The sequence below is a fragment of the Cydia pomonella genome, chromosome 12, assembly GCF_033807575.1.
Source record: "Cydia pomonella isolate Wapato2018A chromosome 12, ilCydPomo1, whole genome shotgun sequence".
NCBI classification, from domain to species: Eukaryota; Metazoa; Arthropoda; class Insecta; order Lepidoptera; family Tortricidae; genus Cydia; species Cydia pomonella.
Genome location: NC_084714.1, coordinates 18885648 through 18912649, shown reverse-complemented (window position 1 = coordinate 18912649; position 27002 = coordinate 18885648). Strand labels below are relative to the sequence as shown.

Genomic DNA, 27002 nt, shown 5'->3' with positions numbered 1-27002 from the left:
TTACAAGACTTGAGTTATTTTCATATAAATGTAGAAGCTTTTATGATCTTTTTGCGTACCAGCACAGGACCTAGTAGTTAGTTGTATTAAAATAAGCAAGTCTGTTAGCCGTTTTACACTTAAGACCGTTTTTGGCGATAGATTACATGACAATCTATATTTATATTACTTATTTAAAGATTTCAAAATGCAGTTGTGTTCAGAAACTTAACCTGTCTCAATCTAATTCCAACCCTACCCCCAACTAAATACAGTATTTTTTCGTCTGTGCAGATCCGCCCGAGATCACAATCCGGCCCCGCAACCTCCAGGTGCGCGCAAACGGCATCGCCGCGTTCTATTGCGCGGCGCGGGGGGACCCCGTGCCGAACATCCAGTGGAGGAAGAACGGGAAACGAGTTTCAAGTGAGTGTACTTTCTTTAAATATGTTGTTTGTTATTTACTGTAACAGAACTTAATTGCTTATAATTAAGGTAATTTACCTTCCACGTTTTGGGGACCGCATTGTCCCTGTGGCCTTGATGAAAAAGTGGACATCAACATATAGCTGCGCGACTTTTTCGAACTATCCACACTTGATCTTGTTTATCGACTGGTACATTTTGCACATTTATAGGTATGTCAGTGTTCAACACAAATACACTTCCCACGTTTGGAGGACGACTTGTCCCCGTGGCCTTGAAGAAAAAGTGGACATCAATCATCATCTTCTAGCTGCGTGACTTTTTCGAACTATTCACACTTGTTTTTGTTTATCGACTTGTACGTTTTGCACACTTAGAGGAATGTCAGTGGTCAACACAACTACACTTCTCACGTTAGGAGGACGACATTGTCCCCGTAGACTTGGAGAAAAAGTGGACATCAACATCTTCTAGCTGCGCGTCATTTTCGAACTATTCACACATGTTCTTGTTCATCGACTTGTACGTTTTGCCCACTTATAGGCATGTCAGTGGTTAACGCTCACGATGTTGGGTTTTTCAACCGGAAAATCTCGGAAATTTTAATTAGAAACGTCATGATAGCCACGGAATGATATCTCGCGGACTAATATTATTAGTCTAGTATCAATGGAAATAAAGGCGTCTGGCAAGTCAAATTGGTTACGTACTGTTTCAAAATGTCAAAACAATATTCATACATATATAAAAAGTTTGTATGTATAACGTCATGTGCCAGTAGTCAAAATACCTCCTACAGATAGATAGATAGATGGATAGAATACTCTTTATTGGCACACCTCAGTAAAAAAATACAAGAAAAGAAACAATTGATTAAATTTAGAGGCAGACAACACAATACAATTTAGAGGTGGTTTAGATAGGTCCTATATTTATTCTTAATGTAACAAGGGTGTGCAATCCGGATCCGAAATGTAAGAAATTATCCGGATCTGGATCTGAATTCACGGATCTACCCATACATTTCAGATTCGTCGTGCAAACCTTAAATGTAACTTAAACCGTGGAAAACACAAAAATAAGTAAAAGTACCAAAAAATCCGTGTACATCCAGACGTTTCTTTTATTAGCTAATGTGAAATAATTTATTTTGATTACAGTCCGATCCCCTTTTACGGAGGTTTTCGACCGTTAAAGGGTTTATGAGGATTCCCGTTGACAACTTAAGGGACTGCGGACTCTGCCTTTAACACATATTCGTCCGAGTACTTACATTGCGAAATATCGTTAAGGCGGCTGTTACACTGAGGTATAATAAAGAAAGGCCATATCACGAGGAATTCCCTACATTATAGCCGGTCAAACAACTTTGTCAGTAGAAAAAGGTGCGAAATTCAAATTTTGCCGCTTTTTCTAAAATGGCTTGACAGACTATATACTATTGTCCCGAGCATGATGACGACGGTCAATGACACTGTGCGAGCGGGATAGAAATATAGTAATGCGCGTGCGAGAGAGATAGGAACAGGCGCGTCAATGTGCGAAATTCTTCGTGCTAAGCGTCTTTTCTTTAAGCAGACATAGATTTTTTTAATAGCAAAAATGAGTGCTTGACAAAGTGAAACATCAATAAATCATCGATAGTCACAGATTAATGAATTAATATAATGTGCTGTGACTTATAGCGAAGTTTCAAGGCTGCAAAAACATCGATTCATATTTCCTTTTAACATTTTTTTTTTAATAAATTTATCATAACGGTACATAATATAGTGACACCAGTTTATTCCTCGCCAATTTGTTGGCGAGATACCGCTTATTTATACATTTTAATATCTATGATATGCACTTAATACTAAGTTTGGGTACTATGTGTAAAGCGAACATGCATGGGCCAGCTTTAAAAACTTTAAAAACCTGTTTGGAAGTGTAACTGTTGCAAATGGACAAAGTTTAACTTGTAAGGGTAGGGGAGATGTGTTTTTCAAAACTAAGCAAAAAAAAAACGTTTATTCACTTTTCATGCCTTATAAATATTTACAATATACTTCTGCCAGACCACAGAGTGGTTTGTTGGCAGACGAAGCTCCTATAATATGCAAGCTATTATATGTAGTCTATATGTTACTTATATTTTTATCTATTTAACCCCTTACCGCATGCGCAGCCCTATATGGCAGTTATAATATTCAATTCTATTGATAGCTATTAAAGTTTATTTTTAAACAGATATAATACTTTGGTTTACGACATGAAGTAAGGGGTTAACGCTACAATCTGATCATACAGTATAAAAATGCAGTGCATGTGTACAATTTATAGCGGTTGTATTTTACCTTTTATTTTATTTAATAGATTATTGCTAAGTTTCTTTTTAAATGTTCGTTTTGTCACTTTAACAGATGTCATGTTTGTACCGGGCCTCTCAACCAATTTAAAAAGCGTTAGTAAATTATGTGAGAAGGCCCTTTGTGTAAAATTTTTGAATGATAAATGCCTTGTTTTGGGAGAAAACGCAGTCATTCTTAGTGCCAATAGAGTTGAGGGGTTTATAAATATAAAAACAAACAAAAACCAAATAGTTACTTAACAACTAATTCAGGTTAATTTGAAAGCAATATTATTAGGATAAATTTCCCAGTAACGTTTTTTTTAACCTTTTCTACTACATTTATTCATTCATTTATACTACATTTATTTTCTTCCCTTAGATTTTGGTATCAAAAATATATAAGTTATTTTTCCATAATAGTTTTTAGTTTAGCAGTGCTTTGTACAATTTTTTTAAGCCTTATGCTCTTTTTTAATTTACTTCATTACTTTTATTAACTAAATATAAAACCGAAGTATGATAGTTTTGACAGTAGGCAAGCTTAAGAACCTAGCCTTTGGCGCACTTGCGCCAGAATGTAAGCTACTTACCTTACACTTTTAACGGTTAAAGTGTAGTTACGTGTCGTTTATCTAGATCTAGATTTAGCACGAGAAGAACCAGGTCGTTCATAGAGAGCTTACACTAAACCCCACCTATATTGTACAGCTCTGTAATTCTAAATTTTACAATATGTTTGAGCTGGAGATAAGTCTCGCAGCGAGGTGTAGAATTCTCTACAATTCGCAAGTTTGCCGTCAAATTGTAAAAGGCTGCAACTCAAAAAGTCTTGTTTTTAAAATAATACTTTTAAAAGGTTTAAATTGAAATATTCCAACTTTAGAATTGAATGTACATAATGTTTTAAGAAATACTAACATTAAGCTATTTTCACGGACTATCTCCTTTTTCAAGGACTAACAACACCGATTAGACATGAGTTAAGCCGTAAAATTAGCTTAACTTTAGAATTACCTAACAATAATGTAATAGCGGGGTACATTACATTTTATTTAATTACTTTTCGTATAATATAGTTTTAAATATATCTAACTACTATAAGTACTACCTAATCAACTACATACATAATGTTATTCTTGGTATAATGGTTATAGGTTATTTTACACTTCGGCTTTATTACACATACTAAAATATATTTGTTATAACTAGTGTCATTACATAATTATATGTAGTACTCAATAAAAATAAACGGCTTCGAGAAAAGTGGGTTAGGTTAGGTTAAAACTGACAATGAAAACCGCCTAAAAAATAATGTTTTGATTGTATAAAGTATAATAACGTTATATTAAAACAAAATATAACAATAATTATTATAAAATATGTCTGTATACTATTTAAAAAATATTTAAAATAGGCATTGTATCGGCTTAGATCCAATCATAATATTACAAAATCAACGTTTATTATTCGTTATTTGTTTGTTTATAAGGAGTGGTTCAGAAAAAAAGTAGCAGCACATTATATGAATTTTTCATTTTATTTAGTGATAATTTTTAAGTAACGCATTTTTGTAGTAATCCGTACATACTATTCTATACAATTAAATACAATCGTATTTAAAATAAAAGGGCGAATTGAAGTGTTCGCCTTTTATATTACATGTCTCCTAAGATATTTGAACAGCGTCTTCTGAGATAATTTATGAGGTGTTTCTCATAAACATAGTTTTTTTTCCAGTTTGATAAGCTACTTCATACATGATTAAATTGTCTTATGTTCGATAATGCACTTTTTTGATTTGACTGCACTTTGAGGTTTTCGGTTTTCACAGAAATTTGTCTCCTATAAAAAAACCTCTGTCAGAGGTTAGATTGGAGAGACTTCCTGACGATGTGCCAAAGATGAACTCCAGTTTATTAATATAATTTACTCGTAAGATGATATTCCTAAAAGCATACAACTAGCTGTGAAAATTGAAATTCAAGTGTGGCATTGTGGATAACGGCAGGTGAAAATTGTCAAATTGTGTTGTACAAAAAGTTACGAAGAACATTACAATAAAAATGAGAAAACTCAAACAATCTGATAATCCTCAATATGATTTTATTGTTATTATATAGCCGCCACTTTTTTACTGAACCACTTCTTATTACATTATAACAAATAATTATATATGAAATGGCGTTATGGCAAGTGACTGATTCATATATATATAATATGTATTACACACCCGTAATAGCATATTGCGATACTTTTGCTCGAAGCTGTGATTTTTTTTATATCTACTAGGCTGTGTCCCGAAGTGATATTTACTGGTAAAATTAAATTGTAGGTAACTGCAGTTATGTATGTAACTTTATTAATAAATAACATAGAAGCTTATTGGAATGGTTTAATATACTGCAATCCAACAAAAACTGTAATTTAAGTTACCGCGTTTCACCACTCGACGGCACCCACGTTAACCGTACCACGTACAATGTTACTCAAGTTTCGAAGATCTTCGTATATAGGTACTTACATAATGAACAAGTATGTACGTAGCTCATGCCTTTCAAAAACGGGTACCAACAGAGTTACTAAAACTAAGAGCAAATATAGGAATCGCATATTCTTTTACATCAATGATACAGTACGATACGAGTGAGTTTTAGGGTTCCGTACCCAAAGGGACCCTATTACTAAGACTCCGCTCCGTCCCTGTGTCCGTCTGTCCGTCCGTCCGTCCATCCGACCGTCCGACCGTCTGTCCGTCTGTCACCAGGCTTTATCTTATGAACCGTGATAGTTAGACAGTTGAAATTTTCACAGATGTATTTCTGTTGACGCTATAACAACAAATACTAAAAAGTATGGAACCCTCGGTGGGCGAGTCCAACTCGCACTTGTTCGGTTTTTTCTAGTTTACTGTTGACCGAAAACCCTGCTTTGGGCCATTTTATGTACAGTTTTTTACTGACACCATTTTTTTATTTGAAACTTTTGACATAAAGAAAAAAGTTTCTTGAGATGTTTTCCCATTCCGTTACCATTTTTCATAGACTTGTGGTGGAATGGACCATACGAAGGTGTGGCAGGCCTTGGCCACTATTTTGTTTTTAAGTGTATTGCTAAAGGCAAAGTAGCTAGTAGCATTTTTTTATTATTATTGAGTTGTGAATTGTTGTCATGATTTTTTACTCACCTATTTATACAGGGGACTATAGATATTGGCTTGGATCATATATCGTTTGGATGTTCAGCTATATCAGGAGCCTGATAAGCAAACCCAAAAAACGCGCGCTCAATTTTTACCGTCACTTTATCAAAAAAAAAGTCATAAATCCTTTCCTCCCGATAAAACAGCTAACAAAGAGTTACCGAGATTACGTGTTATGATGTCTATAATTTCGGGCCTGATTGAAATGTAAAACCCTCGGTTTGCCATAAATATCTGGTCCGGTAACGACATCTATAAGCCCGGGGCAATGAGCTGAAAAAACGGATCGACCGGCCACGCACGCTGTTCGTGCCTTTATGGCCTCCTAGAGATGTGCTGTCGTCATTTCCGTGTCACCACTTTTTAAAATACTGACTATTTACTAGTGCCCGACCGAAGACAGATTTTTAGGCGAAACCGTTACCGATGGTTTGGGTTTTCAGTTTCGGCCGTATTCGAACCTTTGTCCGTAACATGATTTTTATGCCGAAACCGAAACTTCGGTGGGACACTACCGAAAATACAATTTCAGCACGGCCGAAAACTTCGGCAGTTCTTTGGCCGAAATCGAATGTTCGGCAAGAACATGATTCTTATGCCGAAACCTGCTGAAACCGAAACTTCAACAGATACTACTATTTCGGGCTAAGCACAATGTGAAACGGCGAAAACTAGTTTCAATGGCAAATCGTTCAAAAATAAATTTCAGCTATAATTAGTTCTATGCCATTATGCCTAGTTAAACTAGGCATAATGATATTCTGTATGGACCAGATAGACGTGGCCTCGACCGAAGCAATGATGAACTTATTCGTGATTGTTGTATTGCCTAGTCAAAACTAGATTGACCTAAAATTATTTTTTGAACGATTAGTGAATAAGGAGTAAAAGTTATTTTTACCATCGTACTTCAAAGTCAAAACTAGTTTTAATTGAAAACGTGCAGGCAAAATGATTTCCCATCAAGGCCTTTAAAATAACTAGTTTTAACTAGGAAAAAAGGGGTAAACTAGAACGAGTTTTTATCGTATCTTTTTATATAACCATCTTTCTGTAAAGTTACCAATAATTAGTGTATTATCGAAGTTTCGGCCAAAATAAGAGCAAATCCGAACCATAGGTTTCGGCAAAAAAAAACCGGCTTCAATAACACCACCATAACGTGCACACCACTACTCCAAATAGTTTCATCGCTTCCCATGAAAAATTCAATCTATTTCATCATTCCTGGGGTGAGTAATGCCGGCGATCACCTCGCCTATTTCATATTCCGTGCGCTTTGTCAAACTTCTCAGTTACTCTTGATTTCTCGGCGAAAAGTGCACGTTTATAGAATCGAATTCGGAAAATGTGACGCCGACAATTTAAGCTGTTAGAGAGAGCTGCTAAACTAGATATGATGAATGCGAAAAAGTTATTCATTTGAAAATTTCTGTAATATATATATAGTCATCGTCATCGTTTTCGATGACGGCGACCCTAAATAAACATTATGGACGTTGTCTAGCATGAGCCCTAATGTGACTAGCCAGGCCTAACTTGCTCTTAAATACTCTATTGCACGCATGACAATAAAGTTGGCCAGCTGCGTTGAACGTAGGTGGGCTTAGGTCTTTCTTTCCGTAACTGGATTTCTGTAATAAAGTGTTATACAATTTCACATGTGTTTGTTTTTCAACTGTCATAATGATGGCGAATATGAAATTTTATATGACATACAAAAATACACATAACAACATGAAACTACCTGTGTATACTTTGAATTGCTTTGGTCTCATGTGCTTTATGCTCCTTATTTTTGCATGATGAGAAATGATTAATTTTAATTACATTATCAATTAAATACGTCATCTAAGGATAGGTTTTTCATTTGCGTGATCGCATGAAAGAGGCTTTAATGAGTTAATGCGTACCATCGTTTTTTTGTTGGATTATATCACATAGATGAGGTCTTTGTGTTAATTTCAAATTTATTTTAACCTGAAAATGTTTTATAAAACTTTCCCATAGTACTTATAATCTATTCCGCAATCTCACATTATAATAATTTCTACCTAACTTACTATTAGCGATCACCTCGTCAAATTCATATTCAGCACGCTTTGTCAGACTTGCTCCTGATTCTCGCTATAGCAAAATCGTAGTGGCACTTTCGTACTTTTTCGTATTCACCTTCAAATCTTTAGTGAGGATATTTAAGGGTCAAAGGATACCGCTGTCAAAAATTTGCTACCATACAATCGACGTTATCGATATCGTTAATGGCTCTCATTTTAAAATGTTTAAATTACACGAAACTATGTATGAACGTTTACGCAATCGTAACATACAGTGACATTATGTCTAGTGCTATTTTTGTTACTAAAAATTGTTATACAAAGAAAATAGAGTGAGTAGAATTTTGTAATAATGTCGTTTTCAAATGAGAACTTATATTCGATTGTATGGTGTTGTAAATGTTTTTAGTCATGCATGTAGCGAGCATAAGAGAGTAGGTTAAAAAAATTAAATAATAAATATTATAGGACATTAATACACAAATTAACTAAGGCCCACAGTAAGCTCAAGAAGGCTTGTGTTGTAGGTAATCAGACAAATATATATAAGTATATAAAATATAAAAACTTAAATACATAGAAAACACCCAAGACTCGGGAACAATTATCCGTGTTCATCGCACAAATAAATGCCCTTACCAGAATTTGAACCCGGGACCATCGGCTTCATAGGCAGGGTCACTACCCACTAGGCCAGAACGGTCGTCAAACGGCCGTTTAAGTTAGTTACAATAAAACGCTTGAACTGACGATTCGTTTTCACTTCTTATTACTTACACCGATCTCCACATCCACACAAATCGTTCGACACTGTTTTAATTGCGTGATGGCATTTGCTTTTTATTTACCCAAATATTACCTAAATATCATAAGTATTATATACCGCCTTTGCAGTTTGCACATATAACTTTTTTGAATCTACATGTTTTAACGCGTCTATGCGCATCAAAATATTAATTAGCCGCAGTAAATTAGTCGAATAACTCAACATTGAACGAGCGTGTGACTAAATTTATTGTTGTACGCTAAATAATTAGTATGCTAATGATTACATTAAATTATTAATATCGCGGACTGTTATGGATGGGGCTTTATTTTAAATAATTGCTACGATTATTCTTGCTCGGAGCGATTTTTAGTAAACGGTTGTTTTGTTCAACTTAATTAGAAGAGACTTAGACATGGATATATTTATAGACGGGAAAGATGAATAAATATAAGTTATTTATGTTTTATAATCCCAGTAGATGATCAAAACTAGTACTATTATTATTATTGCTTAAAGACAATAGATATATGTTTCAACTTAAACTAATTTTGAACTATTAGGAAAAGAACACTAAAAATAAGTCCTAAGTAAAAACTAGTTTTGATTGAAAAAAAACAGTCATAATTTAATCTTCAAAGCCTTTGATTAACTAGCACTAACTAAGACTGAAGAAGTACTAAAACGTGTTTTAACTACACTTGATTTTACCGTAACATTAATATATAAAATATTTACGGACTTGCCTCATTTTTATTTTTGATTTAGTAGATACACTTCTCCATTTTGTTTTTGTTTTTTAATTATTTTCTAAAAATCCCTATTCCCCAATCCGTACCAATAACCCGTGTAACATCCTACACATACATATACAAAGCATCGCAAACAATTTCCACACGACTTTCCAAGAGCTGAGCAATAAAATCTCTGCGAACAAAGTCACTTCAAGATTGACAATCAGGAGACGCGTCGACGCGCCGCCATGATGGATTACGCGCTAGTGTTACCAGGCGTTCGATTTTCTATTTAGGATACATTTTTATCGTCTTAGATTTGTCGCGTTTAAGAACCTCGTGTTCACTCGGCGACCTGATTCTAAGATTTGGCGTAGGCTCCAAATAACCTTGAATAATAAAATCTCTGCGAACCAAGTCACTTCAAGATTGACAATCAGCAGACGCGTCGACGCGCCGCCATGATGGATTACGCGCTAGTGTTAACAGACGTTCGTTTTTTTTAAGGACACAATTTTATCATCTTAGAGTTGTCGCGTTTCTCGTGTTCACTCAGCGACCTGATTCTAAGATTTGGCGTAGGCTCCAAATAACCTTGATTAATAAAATCTCTGCGAACCAGGTCACTTCAAGATTTATTATCAGGAGATGCGCCGCCATGATGCATTACGCGCTAGTCTTACCAACAGTTTGAGATATTTTTGGAGACACTGGGAAATTATGATCTACCGGATCATTTTAACAATAGGACATATATTTAGCCAGATGTTTTTAAGACACGTGTTTGATATGATCTCAATTCTGCTTGCGTCTGCGTCCGCATTAAAACTCTTTTATAGTGTATGTTTTAACTTTAACCCTTTCACTATGCCCGTCATGGTCAATTGTAGTCAGTTTATATTCAACTATCTATTCGTCTAAACCAATATTTTATATTATTTATGTTTCTCATATTGGCAATTAAAAATATTTTTAGACTACTGCACATCTACAATTGCGACGTTCTCTTATTATAATTTAAAATTCTCCGAAATAATCCACCGCTTTCTTCTCTTTGATAATTATTTTAATTGGCATGCAGTTGTATTATTTAAAAAAACATTCGACTTATTGAGTTTATAATTAAATACGTTATTACCAGACTCAATCATTTCTAATTGAGTTGCATTTCACAAACGTAATTTAATTATATTGTAAACGCTGTTAGCAATGAATTATCTTTCACAAGCTGCCTAGTTGCGAAAGAAGTCATTTTATATTATTTACATTACTCATCTCTCTCCTTGCACCCAAGAAGTAAAATAACAAAAACTACGCAAAAAAGGCAAAGGCAAGACTAAGACGGTTGGCGTCGGAAAATGGATTACTCGTTAGTGCTAAGAATAGGAAGTGCCTTATTTCTTGTTGGGAAACTTATTGTAACATCAGTTATATGCAAATTTTATGTTTCAAAACAAATAACCTTCGCGTTGTAGAAATTCCTTATAACAATACTGCGGCAACAGATTATGTAAACTTCATGCATCGTAGCAACTTTTGATTACTTATATTATAACTGAACTTATATTATTGTTATATGGAGCCTATCGTCTCCCACTGCCAGGCAAAAATCTCCGCCGATTTCTCCACTAGTCTCAGTCCAGGGCTACAGTACCCAGCGATAAATATTGCAACATCGGTCTTTAGAAAGAGAATATGGGAGACAACGAGAGAGAAAGAGACAACGCTCTACGAAGCCCAAAACCTGATGTGTAATATTTATCGCTGGGTACTGTAACTTTGGCCACTCGTTCAATAAGGCCTATGCTCGTTGTAATAACAGGCAGGTTGTAATTTGATCTGTATTTGTTATGGATAAGATCTGTCAGTGTCACAAGTGACATTTCAACAACCAGAAGTTTTATAATGTTTTAAAACAAAGAATCTTGTTGTTGTTGTTGAAATTCTTTATTAACTAATAAATATTATTATAGTCCCACAGTAAGCTCAATAAGGCTTGTGTTGAGGGTACTTAGACAACGATATATATAATATATAAATATTTATAAATACTTAAATACATAGAAAACACCCATGACTCAGGAACAAATATCCATGCTCATCACACAAATACATGCCCTTACCAGGATTTGAACCCGGGACCATCAGCTTCGTAGGCAGGGTCACTACCCACTAGGCCAAACCGGTCGTCGATGCTACACTGCGTCAATAAATATATTTCATTCCGCCATCGCCGGCGACTAACTTTTAACTTATAAACCCTTACTTACACCCCCTTACTTTTGTGTTTTAATGCGTGAGAAAACTTAACATGACCATGAATTGAAAAAAGTGTCTACAGATGACACAGTACAATTATAATTATTTTCAAGAAGATTTGTCCCTTGAATCTCTAAACGTATGGCAACCCTACGCGTGACGGAGGCGCGTGACGTAGATTGGCTACAATCTTCCCTACAAATGCTCTGACATATAGAAACCTGATATTTTTCAGGGTACCGCGCTTAAAATTCTTTTAGGGCATCTTGTTAAATTTTTTTTTTTTTTTTTATACTACGTCGGTGGCAAACAAGCATACGGCCTGCCTGATGGTAAGCAGTCTCCGTAGCCTATGTACGCCTGCAACTCCAGTGGAGTTACATGCGCGTTGCCGACCCTAACCCCACCCCCCTCGTTGAGCTCCCTCGTTGAGTCTCTTGTTAAATCCGTGACCCATTTTATTTAACTGAGGTAATTAAATAATACTCGTTTTTTATAAATTCGTATAAATATCAACTAATACAGGTTTTTCATTTAGTCATTTGCAATTTACGAGCTGAATATATGGGTCATACTGAGCAATTTTTACTATGGGACCAACCCAGAAATCGCGAAAATAAAATTTACTCTTCCATAGAAAATGTGAAGGTCAGACAGCCAAAATTCATACATTTTTACACACATGCACAGCCTTTTTTCTCGTGAAAGCAAATGTGTCCAGTAAGTTAATTAACGATGTATCAAATTTCCACTATGTCTGGTTCCAACTTCCAAGCAACGATATTTAATATGCAAAGATGCCCCCTCACAAAGCACCTGAACTCTAATGCGGTCACACCTTTATAATTAGCTACTTGTTGCTTCAGAAAACACTTCAAATACTTTTTCATTAAGCATCTCAAAAATTCATGAAACCAAAGTAGCTGGGAGGTAATAAAATGGAAATGTTTTTTGAATAAAAGCGAGAGACCGATTCTGAAAATTTGATTTTTTTTATACTACGTCGGTGGGAAACAAGCATACGGTCTGCCTGGTGGTAAGCAGTCTCCGTAGCCTATATATGCCTGCAACTGCTAGAGGAGTTACATGCGCGTTGCCGACCCTAACACTCCGCACCCTCGTTGAGCTCTGACAACCTTACTCACCAGCAGGAACAGAACACTACGACCCTGAATCGTGTCATCATCTCACGCACACCAATAAGTGCGAGCGAAATGTCTTATGAGAGGATAGCAGTGGGACTAGCTAAGATGACAATGATTACCGTACGAGTCGTATTATGTAGTAGTAAACTCTTTATTGTACAAAAACATAATAAAAGTACTTAGGAAAAGCCAAGTACAAAGGCGAACTTATCCCTTAAAGGAATCTCCTCCAGTTAACCTTTGAGTAGATGAGAGGAGAGAGTGACAAATGCAGCAACATGTACCATAAGGTTCAAATTTGCACGGATAATTTATGAATCATTACATTCATAACTTGTCCATGCACTTTTGAACACTACTGTACAACAAGGTACCAGAAAGATAAAGGATATAAATACATACAAAATTAATAGGATAAACATACATATATTACACAAAAAAGGAATAGGGAAATTACACAAAAACAAAACAAGACGTATCAAACGTATCGTATCAAAACAAGATGAAAACCATATAAAATTATTATTACATGATCGGCCCCCGAGTCTTAAGACAGTGCGGCTGGTATGCGGTTTTGTTCTTTTCATACCATTGTGCCACGTTTCTATTGCGGTTATGGCAGGAGATTCATTTTTACCCTTTCTTGAGCAGTGCAGTCTTTGGTTTTATTGTAATGTTGATGCTTTGTTACTGAGAACGGTGTAGAGTATTCATGTTTTATTGATATTGGATGCGTATGCGTTGTTTTATAAGGTTTCACATTATATTTGTAAGAAAACGTGAACTTATTTTTTTACGTCACACACAAGTTCTAAAAATAGGAATACTAAGTTTAAATTAGTGAACTTAGGGTCACCAGTTTCAAAGGCAGGGTTAATGCATTCAGCGCTTATCATGATACGTTGTCGTTTTGCCTCTACGAAGCATTTTCGCTACATACCGGTAAACCCATGTTATCGGCTACGACGTAACGCGACAGTAGCTCAGCTGTGAATGTGTTAAAAAAATTAAATCAATTAGATGGCTAATTAAAGCTTAAGTGTTGATATGTACATGATGTTATTATGAACAAAATGAAAATATTAGACAACATTTTGATATTAAAATTTGAAATTAAAGTCTTATGTTACAAGGAGCCTGTTACAATCACACTCATTTTATTTGTATACGGGTCAGAAATACGCATATAAATCCTAAAGTTCATAGGCCTCTATAGGAGACAGTGACCGCTTACCTCACTCAGGCGGGCTAAAGTCAGACCAACAGAAGTTCGCAGCGATTTTGACAGCCCGGAAATTGCAAGTATTATTTTAAACGTCAAACTTTGAAATTATCACGTTTGCTTAAAACTTGCACAGGCTGGGCTATCAAAATCGCTGCCGACTTAGCTTGGTCTGACTCTATATGCTTGGTTGACAACCGTTACGATAGAAAAAAACATTTGATCGTAATCGCTTAGAAAAGTTGCGTCCTACGGAACCGTTTCCCGAGATGCTTCGTCAACCAATCATTTTTGCATTTCCCAATATTAGAGGAGCTTCGCAAGTGTCGTTAACGCGTTTTAATACAATTTCCTTGTCAAGCGATTAGCAGTCGTATCTTTGAAGCGTTGAGTTTAAAATTATTTGATAACGCAAAAATTGTTTATAGCTACTGTGTAGCGTGTGACGTAAAAGTATAATTATGGGTCTACTCACATTCTTAGTATGTGGTATTTGGGGATGCATTATGTTTCTTATAGTTACTTTTCATATATTATAGCTTGATATATTGTCATTTTTAATAACGTGTTTAAAGGCATACTACTATCCTATTCAACGACATACATAATGTTCTTCTTGGTATAATGGTTATAGGGTATATTTACACTTAGTCTAATATAGAGATCCATAATTATTACATACTTTAAATCATATTTTTGTTCTAACTAGTGAAATTATATAAGTATACGTAAGTCTCAATAGAAATAAAAGATTCTCATAAAAGTGGCTTATTAGGTTAGGCTAAAACTGTGACCCCAAACAAACGAATATCTAGCAAAAAGTGGGTTAGGTTTGATTAGAACTGCGACACCGTATAAAAAATAATGTTTTTGATTGTATAAATATAAAGTATGTTATTATAATGATATATACTACAACAAAAGCTATTATACAAAATGTATTTATACTAGTTAAAAATTGATACAGCATTATATCAATTAAGGCTAAATTAAATCATACTATAAGAAAATCAACGTATAATAATAAATACATTATAACAAGTAGTAATATATGAAATAGCATTATGGCAAATGTAAGATTTTTTCAAATAATTACATTAAACATTACACGCCCGGTATTTGGCCACTTCGGTGTTCACGTTCACGTTCACGTTTCTGCTTGATGTTCACTGTATTATGCACATTACCGAAAGTAAATAATGTCACTTTGTTTACGATAACACAATGCGGAATGAAATATCTAAACAATTAAACTTAAAAATCTAAATCTAAATATGACTACACAATATAAAACAAAGTCCGGCGTTTCTCTGTCTGTATGTCTGTATGTTCACGATAAACTCAAAAACTACCGGACAGATTTTCATACGGTTTTCACCTATCAATAGAGTGATTCTTGAGGAAGGTTTAGGTGTATAATTTGTAAAGTTTTTTAGTTTATTATATGTATAAACATTATTTTTTCGTACAATAGCGTGTCCGCCCTGTCCAATAGTATTTCAGTATAAACTCGAAATCGCTAATGTTATTTTCAATGTATCTTTAGCCTTGTTAAATAGATTATAATTGTTTACTATATTTTTTTAAGTCGAAGATTGCTTGACATATTCGATTACAAAGAGGTTCAGTATTACAGTATAAACTTGAAATCGCTAATGTTATTTTCAATGTATCTTTAGCCTTGTTAAATGGATTATAATTGTTTACTATATTTTTTTAAGTCGAAGATTGCTGGACATATTTGATTACAAAGAGGTTCATTTCAACGGAAGCACGCGTTGGTGGACCGACACACAATCACAACATGTCGAACTATCTTCGATGTTTTGGGTCACTTTGGGTGGTATCATAATCATAAATCATTTATTCGTGGTAAAACTTAATTTACATACAGAAGTATATATATTACAAAAAAAAAGATTTAAACATATTGAAATAGTTTACCACGAAATAGGCTCGCTTCAGCATAATGCTGACCTGCAGGTCAGCGCTGATCTTCTGACGAGACCATTTGTGGGTCACGATTGCAACTGTACGGCACGGCCTCGTAAAACTGAACGCATCCACTAGCAACAGCTACTAGCGCCATCTACGTGTATGACAGATGACAGAAATGACAATGTCAGATAATCTAAAACGCCATGCCGTACAAAGTATTAATAAATAACAATGGAAAAATTAATAAATAACAATGGAACAATTACATCAGTTTAAGTGCAAAAGACATTAAATTACCGTGAAAACATTACAAATATTTTGAAAGATACATACAAAATAAATAAACAGGATTAAATAAGTGGCTAACGTTTACATACATTACAGTTTACTTTGCCAAGTGAGGTGCAGGAAATTCAGTACCCCTAGTGTAAATAAATTCGATTTTGAAACGTGACGTACGCGTTTGCGTTTAGTCTCATTTTGTATTGGATTTAGAAAGAGCGCGCCAAGCGGGACGTTTTGGAAACTCAAAATCCTATATAAAATGAGACTTAACGCAAACGCGTTCGTCACGTTATTGTGATGCAAGACAACCGAAAGAAAAGAAAACGACAAAAAGAAAAGACTAGATGTACTGACGCCATCGTATCATTTGCCATATCAATTTCAATAAATAACAACTTTTACTTTTACCACGTTGCACTGAAAAAAATATGATCGAGCCCACATTAAAGTGATTTTCATCAAGATTAACTGCTTTATACAATATCAACAAATGTTAGAAAAAGAGTAAAATACAACTGTTTGAATATTTGTAAGTATTGAAAAAACTATAAAAATAAACGAACAGTCACTACATTTTAGCTACTCAAAACAGTAAAACTTACTGTCTTTTCGGACCAGTAAAATGTACTGTTTTATTCGATAGGCTCACAAGGAACTGTTTAAAGCATTCAACGTTAATGTAATTTCAATTGTTTTTAACCTTTTGAACGCCAAGAGCAAGCCAACGACCACTAAAGGGGTCATGGTAGACGTTGTCAAAGCAATTTTACTGTTGACAGATAAGGTTTAAATACTAAATAGTACGGTCGCCAAATCTCAAAAGCCCTCTAGAAACACGATTTAATTGACTCGGCTCGGCCTTACCCACAACCGGTATCAATGTGTTCGGACAGTTCTCCTGATCACCGTACATGCGGTAGTAAAGCGGAAAAATGGTGGAGGGGATAGTAATGACGTCACAAAGATGGCGGCCGGACCTATTCTTTTTGGCGGTGTATCTCGAAAACCACTTAACCGATTTTAATCATCGAGGTGTCAAATAATAGCTTATATTATGGAGATTATTTCCTTTTCTACAAACATTTACGTGAAACCTATAGGAAAAAAAATAATCACAAAAAACAGTTTTTTTATAAAATTATTATTTTTTATTTTGTAAAAATCTCCGTAAATATTAGCATTTCGCAAATTTTGTTTATTATAAAACATATTGCTTAATTATCAAGGAATATAATGAGCCTTAAAACATACAGATCGAGTAATAAACAATGAAGCTACACTCATTTATTTGCGCATGGGTAACGATAACTGGCTTTTACCGGTCGAAACTGTGGTGACTGTTACGATACGTATTGAATGGAATTTATAGAGTATCGGTTTTAATTACTGAAATTATAATGACAATTATAAAAACCAGACACAATAATGTTACCTTACTTCGACGTTTAGTCTCTTTTTTCGTCTTAATCATAGGTAGGTACATATTTCTTTTTACTTAAAAAATTTATACAGGGTGAACTTTTAACCACCAGTCATACTCTGCGCAGCGACTTTATAGGTCATACTGAACAACTTTTACTATTAGTACCTAGTCCCCAAGCCGCTCCGAGGCCAGATTTAATTGACTCAGCTCGGCCTTACCCACAACCGGTATCAATGTGTTCGGGCGTTTCTCCTGATCACCGTACATGCGGTAGTAAAGCGGAAAAATGGTGGGAGGGGATAGTAATGACGTCACAAAGATGGCGTCCGGACCTATTCTTTTTGGCGGTGTATCTCGAAAACCACTTAACCGATTGTATTCGTCGAGGTGTCAACTAATAGCTTATATTATGGAGATTATTTCCTTTTTACAAACATTTACGTGAAACCTATAGGAAAATAAAAATCACAAAAAAACATTTTTTTTTATACATTTGGTTGGTAGGTTTGTCTTATGTTTTAAAGCAGTAAAATCTTTCAAGTCGAAACACAGTATAAATATACATTTTGTTGTCTAATCTAAAAGTATGATGTTCATTGTTTAAGACTGATTAGTGATTACTGAATTAAATAACATGCTATTTGTTATTTTTGTTTTATTTTTTAAATCAGGTATTAATTTATTCACTATGTATCACTATACAGGCAAAATGTGTATCATAGTTGGTCTGTAAGTACTTACTACTTGTGTCGAATATAGGTATAAGATGAAATTTTAACCACCAGCCATACTCTGCGCAGTGACTTTACAGGTCATACTGAACAACTTTTATTATGGGACCAATGCCGAATCACGCAAGAAAATTTGGATCTGGAATGACACCCACTGGCTGTGCCCTACCACACAAAGCGAGATGACATTCACAATGCCCATACCTCTCTTTTGGACGTAGTTTAAGGACGTACCCGGGTCTATGACGCATGCTCGCCACACCGCTGCTTAAAATAAGCTGACGCACCGTAGATTGAACTGCGTAAAAATCGCAAAAAATATTACACGGAGATCTTATGGCAGACACCGTACCGGTGACGTAAAAGACGCAACTGTTTTGCGAACAAAAAAGATTCGCGTGAAGCACGTCACTGCGATTCCGTACCGTCACCGTTTTTTAAGCAGCGGTGTGGGGAGCATGCGTCAAAAACGGTACGCATACGACGCGTCACTGCGATTCCGTATCGTGACCGTTTTTTAAGCTGCGGTCTGGTCGCACCTTGTATTGTATTGTATTGTATTCGGGCGATTTTTCCGCAACTCGACGACTTGCGCCTATTTTGCGTGATATGTTGGGGGTGGGCTAGTCCTGCCAGCCCAGCTCCTCGAGGAATCCTATCAAACCTTTGATGTTGAGTAGGACCTCGGGGAGGTCTCTCGGAGATCCGAGATGTTTAGCCCTGTATGGAGTCACTCCGCTGCATTCCAGCACCACGTGAGAGGCTGTTTCTTCTGTCTCCATGCAACCTCGGCACAGGGGACTGTCTGTGACACCTGTTGTGAAAAGATGTTTGTTAAATAGTCCATGACCTGTTATGACACTGGTTACCATACTCAGTCGGACCTTCCCTAGTTGCAGGAGCGCCCTTGTGAGTTTTCCGTTGATGCCAGGCATGGCTTCTTTTGCCTGTCTGCATCCAGTCTGGTTCAGCCAGTGTTCTGTGTGTAGTTTCCCTGTACGTGCTAGCAGCATTGAGCGTACCTTGCTAAATGGTATCGGAAGAATCGGTTCCGGACCAATCGCCCCCGCATTCGATCCTTGCCTGGCAAGCTCGTCCGCAGCATCGTTACCTCGGGATCCACTGTGTCCCTTGAACCATTGTAGGGTGATCTTGTTATTATGACATACCTCCATTAGTCGTTCGTGGCATTCGTGTATAAGTTTGGATGTAACTATATGGCTATTTAGAGCCATTAAGACTGCTCTACTGTCGGAGAGTATGCAGATGGAGGATCCTACTACCTTCCTTGCAGTGATGGCAGCCGCCGCGTTTATGATGCCCATGCACTCAGCTTGGAATACCGAGTTATGGGCTCCTAGCGGAGTGGTGATCGACATGTTCAGGTCTTCTGAGAAGGTTCCAGAGCCCGATCCGCTGTCTGTTTTGGACCCATCAGTGAAGATTCTCAGCTCCCGGGGATTGAGTCCTTCATGATTGTCGTCCTCATATAACTGTATTTTGTACCTTTTATCGAAGATAGCTTGTTTGTGAATCCGGTCCGTGCCTGACCTAAGCACTGGAAATTCGTCATACACCTTTTCCAGGCATTTTGTGTGAAGAGCTCCTGTGATGTTAGACCATATCTTGAGGGTTCGCAATCTTACCGCTGAGAGACTGGCCTCTTGCTGTATGTGTAGGTGCAGCGGTGGAAGGTTTAGCATGACCTCCATGGCTGCAGTCGGGGTAGACCTCGTGCAGCCAGTGGTGGCCGCGCATGCAAGTCTTTGTAGTTTGTCTCGTACGTTGCCTAGGTTTGTTCTTGGCCACCAAACCAGAGCACCGTAACAGAGTAAGGGGCGGATTATCGTCTTATAGAGCCAGAGGGTAATTTTCGGGTTGAGTCCCCACCTCTTACCAATCATCCTTCTGCACTGCCAGAAGACAACTCCCGCCTTGTCTATCCGTTTGTTGATGTGGTTGTTCCAATTGAGTTTATTGTCGAGAGTTAGTCCTAAGTACTTAACTTCATCGGACAGCTGTAGCTCAGTTTGGAAAAGTGTTGGTCTGGTAAAGTTGGTCGCACCTTTATATGGGACAGTCAAAATTTTTTTCGCGATTTCGGAATTGGTCCCATAGTAAAAGTTGTTAAGTATGACCTATAAAGTCGCTGCGCAGAGTATGACTGGTGGTTAAAAGTTCACCCTGTATAAAATTTTTAAGTAAAAAGAAATATGTACCTACCTATGATTAAGACGAAAAAAGAGACTAAACGTCGAAGTAAGGTAACATTATTGTGTCTGGTTTTTATAATTTTAATTATAATTTCAGTAATTAAAACCGATACTCTATAAATTCCATTCAATACGTATCGTAACAGTCACCACAGTTTCGACCGGTAAAAGCCAGTTATCGTTACCCATGCGCAAATAAATGAGTGTAGCTTCATTGTTTATTACTCGATCTGTATGTTTTAAGGCTCATTATATTCCTTGATAATGAAGCAATATGTTTTATATTAAACAAAATTTGCGAAATGCTAATATTTACGGAGATTTTTACAAAATAAAAAATAATAATTTTATAAAAAAACTGTTTTTTGTGATTATTTTTTTTCCTATAGGTTTCACGTAAATGTTTGTAAAAAAGGAAATAATCTCCATAATATAAGCTATTATTTGACACCTCGATGATTAAAATCGGTTAAGTGGTTTTCGAGATACACCGCCAAAAAGAATAGGTCCGGCCGCCATCTTTGTGACGTCATTACTATCCCCTCCACCATTTTTCCGCTTTACTACCGCATGTACGGTGATCAGGAGAACTGTCCGAACACATTGATACCGGTTGTGGGTAAGGCCGAGCTGAGTCAATTAAATCTGGCCTCGGAGCGGCTTGGCGACCGTACTAAAACTAACTTAGTCTTTTTAAGTTTTACTAATACTTATATGGACACATGTCTGAAATAAACAATTTTTATTTTTTATTTTATTTTATTTTAAATACGTTTCGCACTAATTGAGATGATGAGATGCTGGCATGTGGGAGTCCGTTGCTACACGGGAAACCGGTCGAGGTGGAGGGCCTCTACCATCTGAATATGTCGCCTTGAAGAAGTCGTCATGTATGGGTTTAATATTAAAAAAAAAAGATTAATAAACATAATGTCATGTATGCCACATTTTGATGCGAGATGCGTTCAAAAGATAACGGTTTTTTTTCTCAGTGTGCCATGGTTAAGCCAAAATATTTAAATATAAATGACTTATGTCTGTCATATTATAAACAATTAAATTTACAATATCAACATGCAATCGCTAAAGTGTTATCAAACGAACGTTACCGTCCTGAAACGGGGTCAATTAAACATGGCCGCTCAACTGCATTGTGCAAACACTTCGTATGTTTCTAAGGGCCATCGGTATGATGCTTTATTTTACTAGCCTAGCGCCACTGTCGTCATAATAAAACGTATTTACCGTTGCTTTCTGAAGACTTCAGTAAATATTTGTTTCTACACACATATTATGCAATCTCTATAATGATAAAATTTGTCGTTAAATAAACTGTCGTCAGATATACATATGTACTAATATTATGATGATTTGTGACATTATCTATGAAAAGGGACCATATTGTCGGTGGCGCTTACTCCATTATCAATGATGCTCCCATGCGTTGTTTATAATATATTAAGTTATTTTCGTAATATTTCATTTCAGAAACATACATATTTTTTCGGGACAAGTTGTCAGTTGTGATTGATCCAATTTTTTTTTTTCATATCTAACGATCATATTCAGCAACAAAACAATAATTGGCTTAAAATGCCAATTCGAGTTTTAGTTATTGGATGTTCCTGATATGGTTGAAGAAATGTCACTTTTGACACTGATAGACCAGTATCAGATCGGAAACAGATCGAATAACTAAACATCGAATTGGCCTGTGAGTAGTTAGTTTCTGAGATATTTAGCCACTGTCACAGACATACCTTTATAGAACCCCAAAAATAAGTATTAATTCCGAAAAAATAACCACTTCTAGATGAGGTTGAATCTCTACAGTGTGTGTTGAGGTTGTATCTCTTGTACAGTGTTTGGAATTGCTTGTATAATTAAACGGAATCCTTAATTTCTCTGAAAATTTGTTAACTTAGACAGTAGCTCAACAATATTTCCAGGCTTCCTAAACTGCCCATACAAACATTACCCATCTCCGAGCCCTCAGCAAACACTAGCAAAAAAAAACACACTCACATTACCTCCCCTAGAACAATGATTACAGTAATAAATTTACCAGCACAATCTTGTCTAGTGTATGAGAATTCGGCCATTTTCTGGCAATAACAAATGACGGTGGCGCCCAGCTGATTAATCGTTTATTGTTTGCTTTTTCGCTCTCGTAGACAAATTAATCACTCGGATGCACATATATTTGGCGATACACCCTGTATGCGGTGATATTAAAGTATATTTTGGTGATGAGATATTATGAGGAGCGTTGTTTCTCTGTCTCTTCATTTCTGGCCTACGTTTTATTGGCTGTAGACGCAAGAAATACATTCTGTAATATTGTTGCGGTGTTTTGAGTATAACCCACTCCTCCTTAAAATATAATACAAATATGTAATAAGAATATAACAATAGTCCCATAAGTCAAAGGGGAATAAAAGCGGCGGTTTTCATCGAGGTCACGCCGACGGTCCTATTTTTGTCACTTATCTGATATATCATATTAGTTATTAAAATATATTAATAGGTTATGATATATTACATGATAGATGAGCATTTTTCTCAGAGTTGGAGAGAAATACGTTGCAGCACTAGACTTCATATCGAACGGCACCTAAAACTGAATTCAAGTACCGTAAAACCACCCAACTATAGTCCAAAGCTCCCAACTATGGTCCACAAATAAACTAAATTTTTCTCGTTCAGGTGTGTATTTTACTATATTTTAGTAGTTCTAAGGCAAAGTATGTTTATAAATGGAAGGTAAAACTAGGAGTAAACCACAAGGTACATTGGTATAGATACTTAATTTCCTTTTGAACTTGTGGACCATAGTTGCAGTATTGGACTATAGTTGGGTGGTTTTACGGTATCCGAAAGTCTAAAGTAAATAAAAGCGACGAGACGCTGATTACCGTTCAAAAATGTAGATACTCCTTTCTTTACGAATAGGTTATACTGGTTATAGAGACTGAGCGGCTCTTCTACAGAGTTACAGCATTCAGTCTTAAACACCGATATTGCACACAAGTCTTCTAAATCGGATCTCATGCACAAGTCAAAGGAAAAAAAACGGCAGTTGAAAACCGCGGCTATGCCGATGGCCCTATTATTCTAACTTTGTAGTCGGCTAACTAAAGCGATAGTAACTAAATGAAACTAGTTCTTATAGTAAAAAATATAATAGTAAAAATATGTACAATAAAATTAACTAATATCCGTCAGTACGCGAGTCTACTCTAAAACAATAAAATAGTAGTCTTCAATTTTAAACGAGAAGAAAGGGCTGCAACAATCGTTCGTTCTTAAATTTCGAGTCGGAACAAGAACCAGTGACAGTTGGATTAGGTTAAAACACAAGCAGAACTTAAAACTATTATACATATATACAATCTTTACATACGTTCGGAGCAGCCCATTAAGTAAGAAATCTGTTTTAAATAATAAAACAGCGTTTAAGCTTTAATAACATTAAATAAATGTAATTTGAATCGTGCGATTTGCCTTTAAATCACCCGAAGAAAAAAAAAGACGAGCGAAAAGGGCATATTTTTTTATTACCGGCCAGTGCGCGTGGTGACTGCACCATGCAGGTTTACCATGTTACAACTTATCTTGTCGTATATTCATTAGTCTTAATAATAGGTATACGAGGGTCTCATACGTCAGCTGTATCCAGATAAACGATAAATCGCCAAAGCATGAGTGGCACCACTAAATGACAATTCCTCGTTTAGAATGTCTACAGAAAAATACGATCTAGAGCCCGTTTCTCAAAAGCTTGTAGCTTGTAATGCAAGTGGAAGTCTCTTTCTAACAAAAGCTGTCACAAAGTGACATCCGCTTGTACAGTCAGCGTCAAATACTTTGTAAAGTGGAGTGGACAAAATAGTTCGGTACACCATACTAAATATATGGTGTACCGAACTATTTGGCTACTTTGGTTGCTACAAAGTATTTGACGCTGACTGTATTACAAGTTACAAGCTTTTGAGAATTGGGCCCTAAACTCCATATCGAACACATACATACATACATACATACATACATATAATCACGCCTATTTCCCGGAGGGGTAGGCAGAGACCACGAATTTCCACTTGCTACGATCCTGACATGCCTCTTTCGCTTCCTTCACTTTCATGACATTCCTCATACACGCTCGTCGATTTAGGGTGCTCTTGACCTGGCTTTCTTCAGGATTTCCCCGATGTGATCAAAGAAAGTCCGCCGAGGTCTACCCCTTCCAGCTCCCTCTTCTACTTCTCCCTTATACACTCTCTTTGTTATATATCGAACACAAGTCAACTAAATCGGATCTAAAGTATCCACAAGTCAAAGGGAAATAAAAGCGGCGGTTTTCACCGCAGTCACACCGACGGCCCTATTATTCTCACTTGTCGTGAGATACATTTTCTTGGCACATACAACGAGTGGCGATTTAGCTTTGTCGGGATAGGGCTGCCAACGCTGGTTTACAAATGTACTTAGACGACCTGAGTGAAAAGCTAACAAGGAAACGTTGGTGGCACGTTAACAAACTAGGGAACTGAATGTTCTAAAATCCGTTTATGGGAATAAATATCCTTTTATAGCGATATCCTAATGTCCTTTTGACATCACATCATGTTCGATGAAATACGCTGTGATGGATATCAAAATGAGTCTATTTGTAAAAGTTTAATGCAGTTGTTTCGTCTGAATTAGATGCCATATACTGAAGAAAAAGTGACGAAGCCCTCCGGTGGCCGAGACCACAGATTTTTATTGATTTGTGTTTTTGGTTAGAAAAATACAAATCAAAAAATATATTTAATAAAAGAATTTGATTTGCTCCCTAGTCGTACTGATGTTTCGAGTGTTTGACTTCTTACTCGTTTATTTCAATTGTATTTTTCCTTACAAGGAAGGGTACCCAACTGTCCGACTCCGATTTGATTCATTTTGATATATGTTATAGAGTAGTCTAAAATAACGGACACGTATTTTTTTTTAGCTGCCCAAACTCAACCTATTGGGAGAAATTGTCCTCCAAAGTACTAAAAAGTTACTAAATCTTCTAACTCCTAAATATAGAAAGTGATGCTCAAGCAACTTGCTCGTTAATGGCTTGTTTGAGTATATGTTTGAGAGCAGGAAAAAATAATGTACACGTGTTTTGTTATATCTGCTTAAACTCAAGTTTTCCTAAAAAAACACCCGTCTTTATGTGTAACTATAGTGATAAGATATTATAAAACTTCGAATGTCGATTTTTTTAGGAAAAAATGAGTTTTAGCTGATATAACAAAACACGTGCTCATTATTTTTTGCTGCTTTCAAACATATACTCAAACCAGCCATTAACTAGCAAGTTGCTTGAGCATCACTTTCTATAGGAGTTAGAAGATTTAGTAACTTTTTAGTACTTTGGAGGACAATTTCTCCCAATAGGTTGAGTTTGGGCAGCTAAAAAAAAATACGTGTCCGTTATTTTAGACTACTCTATAACATATATCAAAATGAATCAAATCGGAGTCGGACGGTTGGGTACCCTTCCTTGTTAGTTATATCGTCTTATTTTTGCAATCCCCGGACGTGTCCCAGTTTAACTCTACGACATCAAACATTTAACGAAGTGGTAGCCCTACCAACTTCAACGGCCAACTTATCCGCGCAAGTGCTTTCGCAATTTAAACTTTACCCCCTCGAGTTACAACTCCGCGGGACGCACGAATGCATTGTTTTTGCTGCAATCTGGAGAGGAATGCAAAGTGCAAGGATGCCTTACAAAGGAACTCGGGATTATCCTAACGTTTTAAATTTTCAATGAGAATTACACGTTCTTTGTTTGCCTGGAGTGTTGAAACGTCAACAAAGCTTTTTTGGATTTGATGGTGGATATTTGAGCTTTTATGAACGTCGCCCGTAGACAAGACAAGACAAAAGACGCCACTCCCAGCCAGGAACATGTTTCAATATTTATTTGCAACTAAGTAGATACATTTGACACATGCAACTTAATGCTAGGTATACACATTTGTTTTTGCTAGGTTTACATTCACGTCTATAAAACCTATTACTGGGTAACTATACCCACCGCGAATTCTCATAGATTCTTTACTTTTTTAAAAGCTCCTAACCGACCGATTCGAACTTTGAGATACGTCTCCGATACCGTCATATCGTATCTCTAGCAAATGTTTGACGTATCTTAAAGTTCGAATCGGGCCGTAACTCTTTTATTAATGAAAAAATCGAAAAATTAATAAACAAACAAAGGGGCGTAGCTATAGTCAATATACATCCAATTG

The 27002-nt window shown here is 36.2% G+C and overlaps 1 protein-coding gene across 5 annotated transcripts in view; it reads left to right on the top strand.

Annotated features, from left to right (window-relative positions):
• LOC133523806 (tyrosine-protein phosphatase Lar) overlaps positions 1-27002 on the top strand; it is a 701140-nt gene that overhangs the window by 530105 nt on the left and 144033 nt on the right. For all 5 annotated transcript variants that reach the window (XM_061859542.1, XM_061859541.1, XM_061859540.1 and 2 more), the window contains one exon: positions 274-405. In XM_061859542.1, the coding sequence (XP_061715526.1) occupies positions 274-405 (132 nt within the window). The remainder of the gene's footprint in view (positions 1-273; positions 406-27002) is intronic.